The sequence below is a fragment of the Gymnodraco acuticeps genome, unplaced genomic scaffold (genome assembly GCF_902827175.1).
Source record: "Gymnodraco acuticeps unplaced genomic scaffold, fGymAcu1.1, whole genome shotgun sequence".
NCBI classification, from domain to species: domain Eukaryota; kingdom Metazoa; phylum Chordata; class Actinopteri; order Perciformes; family Bathydraconidae; genus Gymnodraco; species Gymnodraco acuticeps.
The window spans coordinates 57627-78473 of record NW_022991215.1 but is presented as its reverse complement, the minus strand read 5'-3'; the positions used below and the strand labels follow the sequence as shown (position 1 = coordinate 78473).

Genomic DNA, 20847 nt, shown 5'->3' with positions numbered 1-20847 from the left:
TTTATGTGCTGGCTTGAAGTGTGCGACAGCTTTAAGAAGCAAAAAAGACTCTTTAAAACCAGCTGAGCGGTATCTAAATGAGGCATAATAGATGTGAGAGTGACATAACCATGTTGAAGGGATGTAAGCAGCCTGACAGGAACATTGCTTCTAGCAACTCAGTGTTGCATTAGTGATGGTTTTCCAGGAGGCGCTCACAAAGAGTCTTCAGAGCGACTCCTGAGCATGGATGTATAATAGCTCCTGAGCCGCAGCCAAACCCGGAAAAGCCCCAAAACAACAGGCCATGTGCGCAAGGCCCCGACACCGCCTCCTGTTGTTATTCTTCATAACCCGCGCCAAATTTATTTCCCCCTTCACAAAAATATATAGGTCATTCCGGTTCTAAAAATGGCTGCCTCTCCCTGGGGCTTGCCAGAGCATTAAATAGACTTTACATCACGTTAGCCAACCAGGAAACGTTCCCTTTTTTTGGGTGGTTGCTCATTTTCCATCCCCCTTTTGTTGCTGTAATCTAACATATGGCGCTTCTCTCACTCTCCCAGTTTATGACCTGAATAAGATATCAGCAGTTTGCCAGGTTTGGAATATGACAGGCGAGGCAAAAGTCATGTAGAGATTTAGATAATATGGTCTCGGGAACACTTTACAATGGTCCCCACCTCTGCCTTGCAGACTTCCCTCTACGATGATAAGCAGGAATTCGGGGGTGGATTTCAAAAACGCTTCGGATTTGCAAAGTGCATGCTGATATGGCGAAGGCAGTCACATGATAGACAGCACAATTACTTCCTACCTGTTTAAAATGCTGCCTGTCCCCTCAACCAGTCGCAGATTAATTGCAAAATCCACTCTTACTTTAGGTAGTGGCTCCAGAACACAATATGCAAAAATAAGCTGCTCTTGCCTCCATTGTGGTTTTTGACAACGCAATTTATGGAGGCATGCTCACTTGCAGCAAATTGGATAATGCAGTGAGGACATTTGCTGTAGATTTTAACACATTTCCAGATGCTCTTTCCTCCACAACCATATCATTTCAGTTTTTAATTTTCCACCTCCTACCACTCTTATGTCCAATGCATAAATTCCCTGGTGACTGTCCCTTGAAATGGCCTCATGTTTATTTAAACTCAGAAGGCGGCGGTGGAAGCGCCCGCTGCCCCGTTCCCTTTATTTCTGCGGTGTTTTTCTTTTAGCCGGCCAACCTCGGAGCCATTCATCAGCCGAGCTAAGTGTAGCTACAACGCAGAAAGGTCTTCACCACAAGGAGTGTGACACCAGCTCTCCGCACAAACCAGCGGGCGTGTCAAAGAGAAGCACAATTACAGAGGAAGAGGTGGAGAAACGGCCAAGAACGGGGAGAAGGAAAAACGAAATAAAGGGGCAGGGTCAGTCGTGTAGCTTCTAATTTTGGTTGTGGCTCGAGGACTACTTTGTTCCACCAAAGGCTTTCATGCTACCAGCAAGACCGACGGACAGAAGAGCTACTCTTCAACTTGTTTGGGGGGTTTCCCAGTGTGTTAGAAAGGTTTAATGGTCTGTAAGGGTGAAATAAAAAAGTTCTTGAACATAATGACATCACTATGGGACACTCACGCTGCTATTAGCTAGCACTTGGTATTTGTATGTACGTGACAGAGACGGCCAGCTAACCAATCAGAGCAGACTGGGCTCTGGTTTCAGACAGAGGGTTAAAAGAGGTGCTGCAGCACAGGCAGTATGAGAGAAATAAAGAGCTTTTTGGACATTAAAGCATGGAGACATGAAGAGACACTACATACTGATATACACCTGAACATCAGCAGGAGAGGACTCTTTAAAGTAGAGACACTACATACTGATATACACCTGAACATCAGCAGGAGAGGACTCTTTAAAGTAGAGACACTACATACTGATATACACCTGAACATCAGCAGGAGAGGACTCTTTAAAGTAGAGACTCTACATACTGATATACACCTGAACATCAGCAGGAGAGCACTCTTTAAAGTAGAGACACTACATACTGATATACACCTGAAGCATCAGCAGGAGAGGACTCTTTAAAGTAGAGACACTACATACTGATATACCCTGAACATCATCAGGAGAGGACTCTTTAAAGTAGGAGACACATACTGATATACACCTCTTTAAAGTAGGACACATACTGAACATCCTGAACATCAGCAGGAGAGGACTCTTTAAAGTAGAGACACTACATACTGATATACACCTGACATCAGCAGGTGAGGACTCTTTAAAAGTAGAGACACTACATACTGATATACACCTGAACACCAGCAGGAGAGGACTCTTTAAAGTAGAGACACTATATACTGATATACACCTGAACATCATCAGGAGAGGACTCTTTAAAGTAGAGACACATACTGATATTACACCTGAACATCAGCAGGAGGAGGACTCTTTAAAGTAGAGACACTACATACTGATATACACCTGAACACCAGCAGGAGAGGACTCTTTAAAGTAGAGGACACTAATATACTGATATACACCTGAACATCAGCAGGAGAGGACTCCTTTAAAGAAGAGACACTACATACTGATATAACACCTGAACATCAGCAGGAGAGGACTCTTTAAAGTAGAGACACATACTGATATACACCTGAACATCAGCAGGAGAGGACTCTTTAAAGTAGAGACACCTACTGATATACACCTGAACACACCAGCAGGAGAGGACTCTTTAAAGTAGAGACACTACATACTGATATACACCTGAACACCAGCAGGAGAGGACTCTTTAAAGTAGAGACACTATATACTGATATACACCTGAACATCAGCAGGAGAGGACTCTTTAAAGAAGAGACACTACATACTGATATACACCTGAACATCAGCCAGGAGAGGGACTCTTTAAAGTAGAGACCACATAACTGATATACAACCTGAACATCAAGCAGGAGAGGACTCTTTAAAGTAGAGACACTACATACTGATATACACCTGAACATCAGCAGGAGAGGACTCTTTAAAGTGAGGACACTACATACTGATATAACTCTGAACATCAGCAGGAGAGGACTCTTTAAAGTAGAGACACTACATACTGATATACACCTGAACATCAGCAGGAGAGGACTCTTTAAAGTAGAGACAATACATACTGATATACACCTGAACATCAGCAGGAGAGGATTCTTTAAAGTAGAGACACTACATACTGATATACACCTGAACATCAGCAGGAGAGGACTCTTTTAAAGTAGAGACACTACATACTGATATACACCTGAACATCAGCAGGAGAGAACTCTTTAAAGTAGAGACACTACATACTGATATACACCTGAACATCAGCAGGAGAGGACTCTTTAAAGTAGAGACACTACATACTGATATGAAGCTGGAAATGAACATAATGTCCTCTTTAGTATTTATGTTGTGTATTTTATAATGAAAACAAATCTAATTGTCACAAAACATCTCACACTGCCAGTAAAACAGTTATAAAATCATCTCCCAAATATGGATAAAAGAGAAGGATCCTTGTTGAGTGGAGAGCACAACAAAGGAAGACTGGGCTTGGATCCAAATTAGAGGAAAGATGAAGATATGAAAAGATCAAACCCGAGATGAGGAATGAGAAAAAAGGGAGAAGAATTGGCGAACGCTGACATCCAGCTGAGCCTCACTGAATCAAATTGTAAAGGCGATGTAGACTCGAGGCAAAAATCGCGTGCAAATTACTCGGGGAAATAATGAGAAGAATCAAGAAAGAGCCCACACACAGAGTAAGTGTATATATCTATATATATCTTCATTTATTTTAATATTTAAACCCACTAAAAGTTGTCAATACAACTTTTGAATGAAAGGCACAGGAAAAATCAGACAATGCTGATATAATACTCAAAGAAAACAAAGAAATTACAGTACAAAAGTGGACAGTTAATTACGCACGTACAAATCCCTCCAGGTCCTCCATTCAGAGGAAATATTTCTGACACAACAAAAGGAGGGAGGAGGGGGGGGGGGGTTCAAAAACCAGAAATCCATTAGCCAAACTTGTCCTTATTGCTTTTCCTCATTGACAAGTTTAACGTCAGCTCCCAGGGTCTCGCAAATTACAAAAAAGCAACCCCTGTGCTTTCCAGTTTCCCCCGAACATGGAGTGGCTCATAGTTACTTGATTATCTGTTGACCGAGCTACACACAACTCCACTGGGCCTGATTCACAACATCTAAAACAGATGAAATACAAAACACACCAAGCCGAAGAGGGGTTTTCTTTAAGACCTCTCATACTCCATTACCAAACAAGCCTGTATTTGTGATTTAATTCGTTCGGTCCGCTGAGTGTAAAATCAACCAAAACTGCTAAGTGGTGCTGAGCGTTTAAATATTAAAACAGAGATTTCTGGGCTGCAACATTTTAAAAGCGCAGGTCAGAAGCTGTTTCTGTAGCAGGGAATCATTTGGGATCCCTTTTTTAACATTGACTTGATGGAGGTTAGTGCGCTCAACACCAGCGGGAGGCGTTTGACAGTGGGATTCATTTATCAATTAAACACATTTAAGGAGAACTCGACACTGGAGGCCGCTGCTTTGCTTTTATTGTGTTTTCTGGACCTCTTAAGAATCACTTCATTTCCCTCTTTCATTAAGTCGAGATGTGTTTTAGCAGAAACAAAAAGCATCCATCATTAGTTTATCATATGGGAGGTCAACAAAGCAGAGTGGGTTATTATGCGACGTCTTTGAAATCAGCCTGCCATCTTTTATAGGATTGTGTACACATTGCTCTACAGCTCTACTGGGGAACAACTGGAGGGAGAGGTGCTGTCACTCTGTACTGCTCAGGTTCTCAATATTACATATAGCCTCTTTGGTATAGGCACATCTGCATCAAGGGACCACTGTCCAATATTTCCCTTCCTTTTCCTATGTGCAGCTGTCTCACTCTTCCTATTGGAAAGGAACAAAAAAACACTCAAAAAGATGATTGCCAACTGGAACCTGGAAATCAAGTGATTGATTGGAGTAGCAGGAAATTAGACTTATATAGCTGTCAAGGGTTTTCTTTTGCTCCTGCATGAAAACACCAACCATCCCCCCCCATCCCGACCCCCTGCCTCTCCTCTCGACCTGCCGCCTGACAGCAGGAGATTCATGCTGCTCCGCCTTCCCTGCAGCCATGCTACAGCGAAAGAAAAAGCCATGGCACAGCAGAAATGTTGACGCACCAGTATGCTTAAACTCAGCCCTGAATAAAATAAAGAGATCCTGGGTGAGAAATAAAACAGACTCAATGTTATAAAACAGCAGTTCAGGGGGGGATGTGGTCTGTGCGACGTCGCTGCCCTTGTTGCTAGGATACTCTGGTTTGCGGTAGCTCGAGTCCAATGTAGTGTGAGTACCAGAGCCCCTTTCCCCCAACCCACGGATGGCAGCCCACCCTGGGAGAGGAGAGGTCGCCTCACCCCCTCTCTGCCCTGGTTCTGAAGAGGCCACACTCCTCTTCACCACAGTCAGGTGAAAGCTAAACTTAATCTGCTTTTCATGTTTGGATTCTTACACTTCCTGATGCAAGACCCTCTGACTGCACAAAGGGGAGCGAATGACATCATGTAGGAGAACCAGGAGCGTGAGAGTTCGGAGATGAAGAGCACAGTCTCTCTGGGGCGAACGCCGACTACGTTCATTACCTGGCCGTGACGGAGGAGGACGAGGCGGCCAGCTGGGTGAGGTATTCCCGCAGCTCTTTGGCCGCCTGGAAGCGTCCGTATCGCTTTTTGGGTCTGGTGCACTCGTCCAACAGGCTCTCCAGCTGTCCGTCTTTGGCTATGTGGGCAGGGGGGTCGTGGAGGAGACCCCCTGTGGTGCCCCGCCACGTAGCGTAGCGCGACAGCAGGTTCTGGCACACGGCGTAGTAGTTGTGGTCCACGGTGACCCGGGTGCAGAGCGAGTCTTTGGAGAAGGACAGGCAGGCCTCGCGGTCGCACTCCTCGAAGCGACTCTCGTACCACACGTCGAAGTTCTCCGGCTTATCTGCAAGGAGGCAGGAGAGGAGGGTCAATTAAAACACAATGATCAAAATGAATGTCCTGGTTCTAACACAGAGCACATTGGACATATAACCAACCTTCTTCTTCTCAGATATTCCTTTTCTTTAACTGTTATTAAAATGTCAAACAGTTATAGGTTCAAAACTGATCTTGAAATAATACAACTGTTGGACATATGATTAGTAAGAAGAACTATTCTAGTAAAGGTTTGAGCAAATTATTAGCCAAGAAATCAACGTGACTAGAAGGGTAAGGTGCCATATTCGACAACCCAAGGGCACTAACGGGAAATTATTTTCTCCCCACACACAGCCAAACAACTCATCTGCACTTTGATTTGACAGAAATGAACCACTTTCCAGATTTATTGGGCAAATAAAGATTCTTTCTCAAGCTCATTTCCCACAGCTTTTCCTCTTTAGGGGATTGTGCCGTGAAAAGGAGAGAGCCAAGAAGCTAGGAATGATGAGAGAGCGATCGGTTTGTGCATTAAAATGCAGATCGATAGTGTTATCGGGCGGGAGAGGAGGGGGCGGGACCCAGAGGACGCAGAGACGTAATCAGCGAATCAGCGTTTGTAATGCACTTCTCCTCCGGCTCATCAACTCAATCAAACATCCAGCACTGCCCTGTTAGCAAGGGGCCCCTGTGGCCCCCGAAGAGGAGGGGCACATCAACCTCAATCAGTGGAGGTGATGGATCTGAGTGCGTGTGCATGAACACGAGCGCACACACACGCAAATAGAGACGTTAGCGTGGCAGTAGCAAGGTGAGGTGAAAGCAATTAATGTTTCAGAGCTGGCCATGCATCAAACCGCAGCACTGATTGACAGATGGCATCGGGAGAGAGCACACACACACACACACACACACACACACACACACACACCGGAGGGGAAGGTTCAAACTCAAGGACGACGATGAGCACAGCAGAAAAAGTACTTTCAACTGCAAGCTGACTGAGGTCTATTTACTTGCACCCCGATCCCCTCTGTTCCGCTCTTACAGCTGGCCTAACAAAGCCGGAATATTTCCAAAGCAAATGAAATCATTTCCAATTCAAATGAGCGGGGGCCACCTCTCTCGCCTCCTGCACCTTCCATGTTAAGGGGCTCGGGTCAGACTTGCATACATTCACCTCACACTTCTTCTCCTGTCTGCAGCGAGGAGGGACACCGGTCTGAAATGCTTGTTAGCGCGGCCTTACTTGCATTCAGGAGTACGAGCATGTTTTAATAAAAGCAGCTCCGTGTTAGAGTGCATTATTGAATGTGGGAGAAAGAAAGAAGAGCGAGTCTGTGAAGTGTGTTTGCATGTGCCAGGGAGCGGAGAGAATGAGTGACGTGTGTGTTACATTATACAGCATGTGTCTCCAAAAAAAAAAATTCACTGGGGGTGAAACCATCCTCAAACACTATAAACTCAATGATGGGGAATGGGTTCTTCCGCACCACTGGACTGTGCAAACACAACTTGGAAACACAGAGTTTTATCCCGCTGCATCCATATGAAGGCCCCGGACAAGAGGGGTGTGTGTTTTCGTGTCTCTCTGCGTGTTTGCAGATCAATTGGCCTCGGTTACGACTGATGAGATCACACACACTTTAACTCGCCTTCAATCTCGGCCTCTAATTGTAAGGGATTGGATTTTCTGCTTGTGGAGCCTCGGGGAGGTTACGGCGCCTATTTCCTGTCCGACACGTGGCCGTGACCTCGTAATATTCATCATTACCCCCCTCTCCTTTGTGCTGGGCAAACCCACACGCACACACACACACACACACACACACACAGATCAGACACACAAACTGGCGGTAGGCACGTAAACATTCTCTCGGATTAGACTCTGAATGGCCGGGGTAAGCAGCTTGAGTCGCCGGGCTCTAAATGTGTCGGCCAGACAAAGAGAGTCTCAACCTGGATTGTGCTTCTGGACGTTCAAAGGGCTACTGTAATGGGGGTGGAAAATTGCAGCCACTGGCAATAAGATGAATATAAATACACAGTTTTAAAACACGGCACACACACACCGGCTTAATCACGGAGAGAAACTACAGGGGAGTGCCTTGACTTTTCACACCTCTAAATTTGTTTTCTGCTGACTGATCGTGTAATTTGGCAAAGTGGCACTTAATCTTAGGATAAATTCCACACACACACACACACACACACACACTGGTGGATACCCTGGCGACACAACAGTTTATCACTGTAATAGGATTTCTGCAGGAGGGGATACATCTAAAGGCCTGACTGGGTGGTCCTTGTGAAGTAGCCCCCAGGAAGTAGCACACTGCCATGCTGAGGGTGTGATGTATAGCTTACTCCTTGTTATGAGGTTTATTCTGAGAGGAAAACTAGGGCAGCAGAGATGGCTTGTTATCCGATCTTTGCTTTGATTGGGACGTGTGTCGGAGGGGTTGCTGTATTCTTAGAAGAAGAGGCCGAATTTGAGCATGTGTACATTTGCACACAGCCTTTCAGTCCCCCGAGACCTTTCCTCGAACCTTGCATCATAAAGTGCAGTTGATGGTTGAGACATACAGCGCAGTGTTTTCTTCTGAGTTCAACATGTGGTCAGTGTTTGAATCAAAGCGAGGCTTTTGAGGAACAACTACTGCATGAGAAGACAAGCGAAGAACCGGTGGTGTCAAGTTATACGTACATTTACTCAAGTACTGTACTAGAGATCTCCATTTTCTGCTACTGTGTACTTTTCCTCCACTACATGTATTTAATCCCTTTAGTTACTTTACAGATGAATGATGTGAAATATAACCAAGTGTTGAATCAGACTTTAGTTCCACCTGGAGTAAATCCACCAGCTACCCTGCAGTATACAAAGTCATTCAAACTAGCTGCACCTTCACCAGCTTTGAGAACACTTTAATGATCAATCATTATAAAACATATCATATATATTATTCTGAAATGGACCAATCTGCACAATGACTACTTTTACTGTCGCTACTTTCACTATATTTTGATGAGAATACTTTTCTACTTTCACTTGAGGAACATTTTGAATGCAGGACTTTTACTGTAACAGAGTATTCCTACACTCTGGTACTTCTACTTTTACTCAAGTACAAGACCTGAGTACTTCTACTTTTACTCAAGTACAAGATCTGAGTACTTCTACTTTTACTCAAGTACAAGATCTGAGTACTTCTACTCAAGTACAAGATTTGAGTACTTCTACTTTTACTCAAGTACAAGATTTGAGTACTTCTACTTTTACTCAAGTACAAGATCTGAGTACTTCTACTTTTACTACAAGATCTGAGTACTTATACTTTTACTCAAGTACAAGATCTGAGTACTTCTTCCACCTCTGCTACAGTAATTTGTAGGGGTACCCTTTTTCGGGCTCCGGTAGTAATCAGCAGCGAATATTCGGCACGCGCGGGGGGGCCAGCAGCGAACCACTTCAACACGAGTATTTCGGTTTATTCACGGCATTCATTTTGTTATTCTACAGTATTGTTGTTTTATAGTTATTTGTTAATGTAACCCAATTTGTGTTCTTTGAAATTGAAAAGGATATCGCATTGTGTTTGTTACTTGCGTTGCAGTTGAAAATGTCTTAAGTGTAATTTGGCTTGGCTTTCTATTTTGTATGGACATGCTTTCATTTTGAAGGAGAGGTAGCGCTGTTGTCAGGAAGTTGTTGTTGCTATGGAAACAACGTGACGGAGATTAACGGAGAAAAAGTAATATCTACATATAAAGACGGAGAAAGTAAACGATAACGTTTATGGTTAAGTGTTAGCACCCTCCGAAGAGGCACAAGCTCTTACGTTGATATTGGAGTTTTCAATAAATTGCCGCAACTCGAATAGTACTCCAACGAACGAATATTCGGATATTCGGGTACAGCCCTAGCAATTTGTATAAGATGTAGTTTTAGTGTAATGTAAATACTGTAATGTAAAAAGGAGCATTTACTTCCTCTGCATTTCCAGCTGCGGTGACGCCTAAAGGTGTAACCCACGTGGAATTGTCATAGCAACTGGGGAATAAGGAATCACTGGCAGACATATGGATGTAAACACCCACACATACAGTACAGGAGGTGTTGGTACTCACTCTGCTTGATCAGCCTTTTGTCTGCCACCAGAACGTTCTCCGCGTCGACGACGATGACCTTCCCGTCGCGTGGGCCGACCGCAAAGTTATCGAAGCTGACGTCGAGCAGGTAGAGGGCGAACTCAAAGTCGTTGTTGGTGAGCTGCTCGGCGATATCCATGAGCTGACGCGCCAAGTCTACCCTCTTCTCCCAGGGCGCGTTGTAGAAGCTCCACAGCTCCTCGCCCACGTAGTTGACAGCCACCATGCGCCCACACGCTCCCAGGTACTTGGCGAACGGCCACCCTTCGTCTGAGGGGAAGCTCTGCAGGAGGAGAATGTTGTTTTTAGAAATAGATAAAAGAAGCTCTGTAATGTAGCGCTGGCTGAAAGAAAAAACAGAAATACCCTGTTGGATTTTTAAAAACACATGAAGTGCGAGGACCTTCGCAGTGTCAGAAAACATTTGTTTGACTTGCATAGTATCTAAATAAAGAAAAGGAAAAGAAAAGAAACCCCAGACATCAAACACAGAGCTGTGGGCAGCCGTGGGGGATGTTTAAAACACAACGGTGGAGAATCTGCCAAAGGATCACATGAATCCGAGCCAGCACAGGTTATAACGGATTAGATTTAATAAAAGAAAAGAGCCAGTTTGTGTTAACCCCCCCCCCAGCTATGAGCTGATACACTCAGTGCTTCCAGAGAAGTGATGGGAAGTGATTTGTGGTAGCAGCAGTTAGCAGGAAGGCCTCATGTGTTGTGATGCAGCAGCGGGGCGATTTAAACATGATGTTTCCAACCGTTAATGCAGTTTGGGCGTGTTGACGAGAAAACACCGTGTAGTACAAGGTTAAAACTGATTAATAATAAGGTAGTGGCATCACCGCTGCAGACCCTAATCTCTCTCAGATTCACTCGATTTTTTTAAGCTCAAACAAACACAGGCAGCCATTATGTGCCATCGCTCAAAGTCAAATGGAAAACTTAAATGAGTAGGCTGTGAGGCAGCTGCGTTGCTAAGGGACTGCTTTCTGTATGTCTGCTGCTTCCCTCCCTCTCATGAGCTCAGGTGACTCACGCCCTCCATACATCACTTTCTTTTTCTGCCGCTCCAAATCCCCCTTTCTGGCAGCCCACAAGTGATAAGCTCCCATCTTTTACAATAAACCCGCCTGCCATAGGCCCCCTATCTCTCTCCATAAACACCCGGCCATATGCTAGTTTAATGATAGCCCGCAATTTCTATGTAACAAATCTCTCCTAGGCTGCTGTTTCTGGCAGGCAGCCGCCGCACAGACAGAATCAGGAGTTCATGTTTCACAGGAGCCTCACTACCCACCCTCCCTTTCCGAAAACTCGGGTTGCATCGGAGATAAGGCAGCGAACGCACCGTGTCACTGCAGGTAAGGTGTGAACTTCTATGATTGTTGAGTCTCACTTTACACATGGAGGTAATACAATACTTCGCCAGCCTTCAATTCATGTCCAGAGGGGGGGTTTTAAATATGCATGGCTGCCCTAACTCCCTTTAAATTTTAATGCAATACAAATTATTTAAAAACATACATTTTAACCCACCCGCTGGCCAACCAGCTGCTGTATCTCAAAGAAAACAGCTGGACCTCTGCCACATATTGCAAAATGTGACAAAGAAATCACCGCGGATATGCTGCGAAATGAAATTAGAGCCACATTGAGTAGTGTTTGGACATTTTGTCTCAAACCACGCTGCTCTTAAGCTTCTTTATTACATCTCTTGACTGGGATTGAATTTTCTGAGTGCCAGAGTTGGGAGAAGTACTCAGATCTTGAAATGTACTTAGTTACTTTAACCACTGCTTGAACACCAAAGCATAGGATCCCACCTGTGCTATCGAACACCTAAACCCAATTAAGGCATTGCAAGGGGGCCTTAGATGGACAACAACCTTGGAAAACAATACTTTCACACTGTGTCTATACCATAGGTGGCTCTTAGATCCTCCACCAAGAGAAGGGGGAGGGACAATTATAAGTCTTGGCTGAGCCCATTTCCCTGAGGTGACCCAATCAATTGCAGGCCAGACAAAAGTCTTTCCAGGAAGCGCTGCCGTCTTCCAGAAGCCTGCCTGTCTGTCTGAGTCTGTCACACTTACGGCCCGTCCACACAGCGGCGTGCGTTGAAGCTTCCAACGCTTCTGCCCATTCACTTTGAATGGGGTGACGTCACTTTTAGCCGAACTGCATCGTGGGAAGTGACGTGGAGCGTTGCTGGCGTGGCTCGCTGCAAAAGTTGAGCAATGTTCAACTTTTGACGCCTCGGTAGAAGCGTCAGCCAATCGAATCATATGCCAGTACAAGCTCTATCCAATCAAACCGCTGCTTGTGTGTCAGGGGCGGGAGATTCATGTGATTGGTTGTTGGTCGAGTGTCAGACACGCCCGCCGGCAAGCGTCAACGCACGCCGCTGTGTGGACGGGCCGTTACACTTGGCAATGACTCACCTCAACCTCCTTGGAAAAACCTCTCGTCTAATAGCCTACCTCTACATTTTCTGATATAGCAAACTTGACAGGAAGGGGAATCTGAGGAAGCAGATATGTCTCTTTTTTTAAAGGAAAATGGTGGGCTGACTGACTGCACTCCCAAATACTGAGCGTACGTGTATCCTGCCAATGGGCATTCCTACACAGGAGATTTTAGGATTAGTGAATTAACAGGCTAAATATCTAAAATGGCTTTCTATTTTTTTTTTTAAGTATACACAGATTAGGCTGGATCAGCTGGATCCCTATTAGGCCCGCTTCCCTTTGACCCAGATTCAAACCTTGGGATCGCTTTATGTTCTGGGCCAATCTAAGCGGCTCTCGGTCTTGTTGACAAAACTTAGCCTTTCCAGTCTCTCTCTCTCAATTAAATTCAATTAAATTCAAAGGAGCTTTATTGGCATGAAAGTTAAATTAAACAATGTTGCCAAAGCATCACAATACAAAATAATTAACAACATTAACATACATTTCAAATGTTTACATATTATTGATGATATATATATATATACAGTGATACAATTACATTTCAACGTGTGTGTGTGTGTCTCATTCACTGTCCCTCAGGTTGTGGCATGTGTATACATATTGGGCAGTAAGATGTGCCTTGTCTCCTTCTCCTAGGAGTACTCTCAGTCTTGAGAGGTCATCAACCTCCTTGAAACCTGGGATTACAGAGTTCAACTTGTTCCAGTAAACGCTCCTCACTTCGTTGAATGTTTGGCACTTCAGGAGGAAGTGCATCTCTGTCTCAGTCTCACCTGTCGTACAGTGACCACATATTCTGTTCTCTTTTGGTTGCCAGGATCTTTTGAGTCTTGTTGCCAGTCTGTGGTCACTGAGCCTGTACTTGGTTAGGATCTGTCTCTGCTTTCTATCTCTGACAGTAGAGAGATATTCTGCCAGCTCATACTCTCTGTTTAGAGCCAGGTAACATTCTAATCTACTTTGGCTTTTAGTTTCTTCTTTCCAATGTTGTAAATAGTTGTCTTTGCATTGTGTTATAATGCGTTTGACTGTGATTGGTGTTTGGAGAGCAGTGTTGCTGAGAGACTGGTCAGAGTGGCTCTGAGAGGGGGCAGCTAGCCTCAGCACCAGCTCTCTCTCTCTCTCTCTCTCTCTCTCTCTCTCTCGACAAACAGAAGAGACAAACAAGACTGTCTTTCACTTCCTCGCTCCAGTGGACAGAAGGAATAAACCAGCAAAGACCTGCCTGCTAAACACATCTCTCTCTTTGTTGTCAGGTTGCTGCCTGAATGGGAGGAAAAGTAGAGAGACGGCAGATGGGGGAGGGAGGGGATGGATGAATGCCCCGAGGCTACTTTCAGACACTGTCAACGGCTGTTATGAGAACGCCTTCATGTCTGTCCTGCCCTCGTCCGCGGGTCTTAACAAAGACGTCACTCATTCTCCGCCTCAATTAGCGAGGTCTTGACAACTCATACCTATTTTTATGAGCCTCCTATATTTAATATGCCCAAAGTCTAAAAAGTGAGAGCTACTTAACAGGCAGACAGTGTCCAAAATTATAAGAGTGTGTAGAAAACCTTCCTTTTTTAAAGAGACCCTATGTTTGTCCTCCTGAGCCCTACATTTTATGGTATGTCTTATATTTTTTATTGTATTTTTACTGTCTCTTAGTTGTATTTTGTATCTATTTGACTTGTATTTCACATTACTTATTTATAATTGTCTTGCAATTGTGTGTATCTGTTAGCACTGTTAATCTGTAAAGCACACCAATGTTGTGCCATTTAAATAAACTTTGATTTGACAGCGTAAGCAGGCACATGGAAGTGGGCATCTTGAGCAGCATTCGGATTTAAAATGGCCCAATGCAGAGCTTGATAAATACTCCACAAGTCCAACCAATCATTCTCCCTTAGTGCGCTTTAAACGGTTACTCCGCAGAAGTCATTAACGTCCGCAATGAGGCGTTGAGGAGGGGGGGCTGGGGGTGGAGGAAATAAATTGGAAAGCCCAGTCTCCATGCATGTGTGTGAGCTTGCATGTGTGTGAGCTTGCATGTGTGTGTGTGTGTGTGTGTGTGTGAGCTTGCATGTGTGTGAGCTTGCATGTGTGTGTGTGTGTGAGCTTGCATGTGTGTGAGCTTGCATGTGTGTGTGTGTGTGTGAGCTTGCATGTGTGTGAGCTTGCATGTGTGTGTGTGTGAGCTTGCATGTGTGTGAGCTTGCATGTGTGTGTGTGTGTGTGTGTGTGAGCTTGCATGTGTGTGTGTGTGTGTGTGTGAGCTTGCATGTGTGTGTGTGTGAGCTTGCATGTGTGTGAGCTTGCATGTGTGTGGCCTCACAGGCAGGGAGTTTTACAAGTCGTCTCTCTCCATGTGATTCACAAATGCTGATGGTGCAAATCTGCCAAAGTCACATCTCAGCGACTTTTACGGCTTTAAAAAAGGTCTCATCACTTCTTGTTCCCGTCACTGGATAAAAAACCTTTTATCTCCAGCTTAGCAAAACCTTTGACTTATAGAACCTCATTTATTTTGTACGTTTTATGGCATTTCTTGCAGTGTTACAGAGAAAAAGACGAGGAAAGTGAGAGTGGGAAAACAGGATAGTCAAATACAGACGACCTCACAGTGACTTCCAGGTTCAAGTCTGACTAATCTAATCTTAAAGGTTGTGTCAGTGCACTAGAGTAGCCTTGACTGGTAGGGAGGGGGCTGTTTTCTCCACTCCCCTCACTGTAATAGAACAGACACACAGGCATCCTCTTGGGGGGAGATTGGAGAGGGCTGAAATGAAAGAGGGCCACAGACAAATGGGCAGCCTCTGGAGTAGAGGATGAAACGAATGGAGCGAGCGGCACAGGAACACACACCTGCGTCCTGACATCTGCTGACAAAGGCATGCCCTTCTACTCAGCCACTCGGGGGAGGGCGTGTGTGTGTGAGAGAGTTCGAAAAGGGGCTCTTTGTGTGTCTGGTGTGAAACGTATCCAAGTGCATGTGAATGAGAACATGCAACGTGACCAGGGCTGATAACAACCTCCATTCAGTGGGTCGAGTAAACACGAGCGGCTCCCAAGATATTGCCTTGGCTGGGTCTGCAAAGAACACTGGTCCGTCAATGCAGAACACACACACCACACACACACACACACACAGCGGTGTTTATGCAAGATTTATAAAGAACGAGTTGGCTTCATCCTTCAACCACAACTCCTCACAGCAGCAGGGAAATTAGTAGTTTCCCACAGAGGTGTTTCATGTGTGTGGCTTGTTAAAGCTTTGAGCAGGGTGTGGTGGAAAATTCTCAACATTTTCTGTCCTCTTCAAAACCCCACTGCATCACAGCAAACAAGTTGGGACGGGACTCGACAAGAGTGCAGGGATCAAACGGTAAAAGTTGAGGAAGCGTGGTGGACAGATGCTACGTTCACTGAGACACAACAACAACAGCACAGCAAAGAGAAAGCCTTTCAACCCCGATGCTGCAGAATGAACATTACTGTTTAGGGATGCACGATAATTATATTAGGAATTATGACGTCATCCCGATAAACCCGATACCAGTATTAATAGCCCCGATAATATACAATATATTTTTTGGGTACAAAAAAAGAAAGAAATACTGCGGTGTGGGTGCATTGGGATGAGGGGCGCTTGTTTTTCACTCGGCTCCTCCCGTTTTGCCAGTACTGTGGTATTAGTGGTTTAGGAAGAGGGGAGTTCTTCACAAATCCAGCGCTCCCTAACTCATGCCTGGCTGTGACGTAAATGGTGTGCGGCCGTGAAGCCAGGACAGTAAACAAACATGTCGTCGGTGGTATGGGCGTTGGAGCTATGTGCAACTCAAGGCATATGCTCGAACCGGAGCTGCCTGGACGCTGCAATCATGTTGCGCACTATCCGTGCTGACTTTTCGTACAATGTCCCACTGTCTGGCTTCCTGCATAAAGTCAAGTGCTCGGCGCAGTTGTGGCTAAATGTCGCTCCTCTGTTTTCATTTAAACAGCTCCTTATATCCGTTAGCGCAGCTAGCTAGCACCAGATGCTAACAACAACAATGCACGTAAGGTCTCTCTCTCGCTCGCTCGGGCCACACATACACACACCCTCCCGGTCCTCCCAACAGCCAGTCGGTGCCTGCCGGTGAGCGTGGAAGTGTGGTCTGCCAAAAGCGGGCGGCAGGAGCGGGGCTGTCAGCATCAGCTTGTAGATGGTATTTTAAACTCGATGCGCTCTGAAACTACGGGGGGGGCCGAGGGAAAAAAATACACATGCGTTAATCGCGTTAAAATAATTTGTGGCGTACATTTTTTTTTATTATCGGTCTTGAGAAGCAGGAAGTTATCGGTATCGGTTTCAAAAAACCAATATCGTGCATCCCTATTACTGTTTATCAAAAGGGGCTTAGCGCTAAGAAGGAGTCACATCTGCTCCGCGAGGCTTGAAACGCTGCTTTCTGTGCGGCTCTCCTGCTGACCTTGTGTGTCTGGAGGATGGAGGCGAGCCCCGTCTGGCATTCTGCTGGCCATTTAAGTTTAAAATCCAGTTGGTTAGTTTGCAACGAGAGCTCAGGCCCCACAGGGTAGCCGGCTCTAACTCCTGGTTCTGGCACACATGGCGCTATCCCTTTCTTCCCGTATGCTGCCGTTTCTCCTGCTAACCCCGCTTTCTCTCCCTCGCATTGTTCCACCCCCAAAAACCTGCAATACAGGGCAGTGATGCTGTCCGTTGCAGACATGTGGCATCTATTGCATGTCTGTCCGTCCTGGGAGAGGGATCCCTCCTCTGTTGCTCTCCCTGGGGTTTCTCCCATGTTCCCTTTAAACTGTGGGTTTTCTCCGGAAGTTTTTCCTTGTACGATGTGAGGGTCTAAGGACAGAGGGTCTAAGGACAGAGGGTCTAAGGACAGAGGGTGTCGTATTGTCATACTGATATTCTGTACACATTCTGTGAAGTCCACTGAGACAAATGTAACATTTGTGATATTGGGCTATAAATAAACATTGATTGATTGACATGCAAGCCAGGAAATGCCTAGTCAGAGCAGCGAGCTGAAGAGAGAGAGAGTGTGTGTGTGTGTGCGTGTGTGTGTGTGTGTGTGTGTGTGTGTGTGTGTGTGTGTGTGTGTGTGTGTGTGTGTGTGTGTGTGTGTGTGTGTGTGTGTGTGGAGAAAGCAGAGAAGGGAGCGATGGAGACTGTTTGCATCTCAATCTGGAATAGGCCCGACCCCTTGGTTTAGCAGACATGTGGTTCAACGAGTGCAAAGTCAGTCTGTAGAGCTGGCAGCAGTCTTGGGAAAATCGTTGAATGAAGAAGACGGAGAGTAGAAAGGACCGCTGGTGTGTGTGTGTGTGTGTGTGTGTGTGTGTGTGTTTGTGCATGTGTGTGTGTGAACACTAAGAAGCTCAGATGAGAAATCAACATCTGGAGGTCACTTAGAATACCAAGACCATGCAGTGTTCCTCGATATGCATTCAACAGAGCCAACCCTCCCGAATGCATTCATCTGCACTTTCTACTTCAAAAATGTGGAGCTGGCTATTTCAAGTATGGCAAATACTAAGAGAGTATGGAACAGATGAGTCTTGAGGAAGGGTAGAAATATCATTAGTAATTTAATTAATTAATGTAATGTGAGTCTTGAATAGGTTACGTTTTCTATTACGACTGGTTAATAATATAATAATTGATTGGTTAAACATCTAACTAACATTTGGGACATCCATAATCTCCACTAGTTTTTGACACATGTTCATTAAACACATAACAGACATTTTAATACATTTCAACATGTGAATTTACTTCAATTTATGTCATTTGTTGCACATTTTGACAGACTTTCAGACTTGTGAATCGATGCACTTAGTACGTAGTTGTTAGTCAAAGTAGGATGAGGGCTATGAAGAAGCTGGATATTGTGTCTACTGTATGTGAAATGTGAAAATGCCAAGCAGGAGTTATTGGATTTCATTCTTGCTCAATGCTTAATGAAGTACTTTACTTCATGTACTTAATTATCGGACAGGATGACAGGTTGTACGGGTGAGTCTGCAAAGAGAGGTGAGGGGAGGACAGCAGAGAGACGGAAGACTCTTGAAGCCTTTTTATTAAACTTAATTCGACATCTACAACCGTGTGCAGATACTTGTCTAAAGCCGTGTCGTGTCAGCACACACACTAAGTATCAAAAACTAAACTTCAGCACCGGTGCTCGAACAATTCCCAGGGGTAAATACTGCCATGTGCAGCACGAAAGAGCCTGCACAGGATTCAGTGAGTTTGCATGCAGTGATAGAAATGGGTTAGCCAAGTCTTAGAGGGAGAATGAGAGCACAGACATGCTGCTACACAGAGGTGGGAAGAAGTGGAGTACAAATACTTTGTTACTGTACTTAAGTACATTTTTCTGGTATCAGTACTTTACTCCACTACTTATTTTTCTGACGACTTTCTACTTCTTACATGTTGAAACTCAAATACCTGTACTTTCTACTTCTTACATGTTGAACTCAAATACCTGTACTTTCTACTTCTTACATGTTTGAACCAAATACCTGTACTTTCTACTTCTTACATGTTGAACTCAAATACCTGTACTTTCTACTTCTTACATGTTGAACACAAATACCTGTACTTTCTACTTCTTACATGTTGAACTCAAATACCTGTACTTTCTACTTCTCACATGTTGAACCCAAATACCTGTACTTTCTACTTCTCACATGTTGAACCCAAATACCTGTACTTTCTACTTCTTACATGTTGAACCCAAATACCCTGTACTTTCTACTTCTTACATGTTGAACCCAAATTACCTGTACTTTCTACTTCTACATGTTGAACCCAAATACCCTGTACTTTCTACTTCTCACATGTTGAACTCAAATACCTGTACTTTCTACTTCTCACATGTTGAACCCCAAATACCTGTACTTTCTACTTCTTACATGTTGAACCCAAATACCTGTACTTTTCTACTTCTTACATGTTGAACCCAAATACCTGTACTTTCTACTTCTTACATGTTGAACCCAAATACCTGTACTTTCTACTTCTCACATGTTGAACTCAAATACCTGTACTTTCTACTTCTTACATGTTGGAACTCAAATACCTGTACTTTTCTACTTCTTACATGTTGAACTCAAATACCTGTACTTTCTACTTCTCACATGTTGAACCCAAATACCTGTACTTTCTACTTCTTACATGTTGAACACAAATACCTGTACTTTCTACTTCTTACATGTTGAACTCAAATACCTGTACTTTCTACTTCTCACATGTTGAACTCAAATACCTGTACTTTCTACTTCTTACATGTTGAACTCAAATACCTGTACTTTCTACTTCTCACATGTTGAACTCAAATACTTGTACTTTCTACTTCTCTCATTTTCCAAACAGCTGGTTCCTTTAGTCTGAATGTGTGTTTGATGCGTGATCATTATTCTTTAGAGTCATTGCGTGCCTATTGATTTGAACACGATCCGTGTATCCATCATTTCCTGGTCTTCTCTGAAGAAGAGGGACCAATGGAAACGTTGTCATGTTGCCGTTGTTCAGCATGGAAACATTCATTAGCTAACAATGACATTATTGTTCTATTAATATAAAGGGAGGTCAGGTACTCTTTAAAACAGCTGCTAGTTATGGGTACTTTTTACTGAAGTACACTTCAAAGCCTCTTTACTTTCACTTGAGTAAAGAAGTTTAGTCAGTACTTCTACTTTCACCAGAGTATTTTTAAACACGAGTATCTGTACTTCTACTTGAGTAAAGGACGTGTGTACTTTTGCCATCTCTGCTACTACAAGCTATGCTGCTAGCTGAAACCCTTTGCCGACTTGAACTGGAGCCACTTCATAAAGCCCCCCCACTGGAAGAGGAGGAATGCGTGGAGTCACAGTTGGCGGTGGTGTTGACTCAGTCTAGGTGGTATCGCCGCCCACATGGCAGGGGAGGAACCCGAGAGAAGCTTGGCCTCAGACCTGAAGGGCTGCGGGTTTGAGGCCTACATCAAGGGTGGTGTGTTTCAGAGCCTGTGCCAATTATGTTGGAGGAAGTCGAGGGGGCCTGCTGCCACTGACCCTGCACTCTAACCTCTCTGCAGAACACACACAACTTCCCCGACAAGCAGCAATTACAACTAAAAAGGTAACCTAATAAGAGGCGTCCGTCTATGACCAAAACAAGCGCAGTTAAATCCACTTTAAGATGCTTCAGCGTATCCCTGACCTCTCATATTTTCTCT

The 20847-nt window shown here is 44.5% G+C and overlaps 1 protein-coding gene across 1 annotated transcript in view; it reads right to left on the bottom strand.

Annotated features, from left to right (window-relative positions):
* Window positions 1–3753: 3753 nt before the first annotated feature.
* The window catches only part of LOC117561376 (divergent protein kinase domain 2A), a 31598-nt gene continuing 14504 nt past the window's right edge, over window positions 3754–20847 (bottom strand). The window contains exons 3-4 of the mRNA XM_034238693.1: window positions 10116–10419; window positions 3754–6009 (exon numbers count right to left, since the gene is read on the bottom strand). Of these exons, the coding sequence (XP_034094584.1) occupies window positions 5663–6009; window positions 10116–10419 (651 nt within the window). The 3' untranslated portion in view covers window positions 3754–5662. The remainder of the gene's footprint in view (window positions 6010–10115; window positions 10420–20847) is intronic.